The sequence below is a fragment of the Chrysochloris asiatica genome, unplaced genomic scaffold (assembly GCF_000296735.1).
Source record: "Chrysochloris asiatica unplaced genomic scaffold, ChrAsi1.0 scaffold00130, whole genome shotgun sequence".
NCBI lineage: Eukaryota > Metazoa > Chordata > Mammalia > Afrosoricida > Chrysochloridae > Chrysochloris > Chrysochloris asiatica.
In genome coordinates this window covers 1,934,820-1,936,440 of record NW_006408648.1, presented here as the reverse complement: position 1 = coordinate 1,936,440, position 1,621 = coordinate 1,934,820, and the positions used below count along the sequence as shown (strand labels likewise).

Here is a 1,621-nt window from a genome sequence, read left to right as displayed (position 1 = left end):
CTATGGAGCACAGCTCTACTCTGAAGCACTTACATGAAATCAGAACTGACCTGTCAGATAGGGGTTTATAGTACTGGACTGCAATATAAAACTTTTTTTAACACTGTGAAAAACTGTAAAAAAGTTTAAAAGCCACTGCTGTGATCCAATGTGGACATCTGGTGTGGCACTATAGGTGAATGCGCTGGCAGGGAGGAGCTGCACAAAAAAGCAAAGTCCAAGAAAAAGAGGTGCAGAAAGACAGGTGGGTAGCAGATCTGATTCAGTTAACAAGTGAGATTCTAGAGCCAGTTTCCAGTCCCCCCTCAAAAGCCTCCAGAGAGACAGAACAATTAGCTGTGGCCCAGAGGATAAAGTTCACTCACAGGGGGCATAAAACATCATCAGAAGAGGCTTCTCTTCCTTCTTCAGGAGCCGTCTGAAGTCCTGAGGGAAAAAGAGAGCAGACAGGTCACACACCATACACTAACACCATAAGGCCAGTCCCCAGGTACTCACAGCTCAGAGAGGGGCAGGGTGAACACCTGCACATGAAAATGCCCTGCTGTCTAGATGTCCACCCACAGAGGAATGGGCAAATGAAAGATGGTCCATACATACAACAGGGTATTACTCAGCCATAAAGAAAACTCAAGTCCTGATCCACGCTACCATATAGATGAACCTTGAAAACGTTATGCTGAGTGAAGTAAGTCAGTCTCAAAAGGAAAAATGGTGCACACTCCCACTTATAGAAAATAGACAAATGTAGAGAAAGTAGTGGTTTCCAGTGGTTGGAGGTTAGGACGAAAGGGGGTCGTTCCTTCTGTCATGTTTCTGTGAATGGTGGCAGCATAAACTGGAAAAGGAGTTGACAGTACAGCATGAAGAATGTAATACATGTCTCTAAACTGTACCTGAAAAGTGACTGTATGGAAAAGGAGGGAAGTAGTTAATCATACAGTCCAGGAACAGATGACCCTAGGACCATCATGGGAGAAGAGCACAAGCAGAGTGCAGGATCTTATCCAGAGAAGCAGCAACACCAGAGATGGAGGCAGAGATGATGACATGGAGTGAGGGAGCTGGTTGTTTAAATGATTATATATACCTAAGTGTTTTTGTGTACATCTCCCCCCAAAAAACAAAAACAAAAACAAAACAGAGGGAATGAAAGCAAATACTGTTGAATGATGATGCATGCAGGAGATTGTCATCATTGCAGTGAAACAATGAGTGTAAAACCAATGTTCTCCCATGTAAACTATCACTCAATTCACAATAGAAACTAAAAAAAACAACAAAAAAGTGGCTGTATTGGCAAATATTTCGTTATGCAAGGGCAAATCAACAAGAACTGATATAAAAATCACAGAAACCGTTATGAAACAAAAATATCAAAATGTAAAGCTATTGTTTCTTGATATATCCTCTATCTAGGTTTGTATACTTCTGAAGGTAGCATTTCTATCTCTCTAACACTGGACTGTGAACCACAAGGTCGTTGGTTCAAACCCACCAGACACTATGTGGGAGAAGGATGAGATTTCTGCTCCCACAAATATTTACAGCCTTGATTTGGTAAGGTGGAGGGTCAGAGAAAAAGAGGAAGACCCCCAACGAGATGGATTGGCCAAGTGGC

The 1,621-nt window shown here is 42.3% G+C and overlaps 1 protein-coding gene across 1 annotated transcript in view; it reads right to left on the bottom strand.

Annotated features, from left to right (window-relative positions):
- The window catches only part of PDIA5 (protein disulfide isomerase family A, member 5), a 136,087-nt gene that overhangs the window by 72,088 nt on the left and 62,378 nt on the right, over window positions 1–1,621 (bottom strand). Inside the window, exon 7 of the mRNA XM_006869361.1 lies at window positions 366–426. Within this exon, the coding sequence (XP_006869423.1) occupies window positions 366–426 (61 nt within the window). The remainder of the gene's footprint in view (window positions 1–365; window positions 427–1,621) is intronic.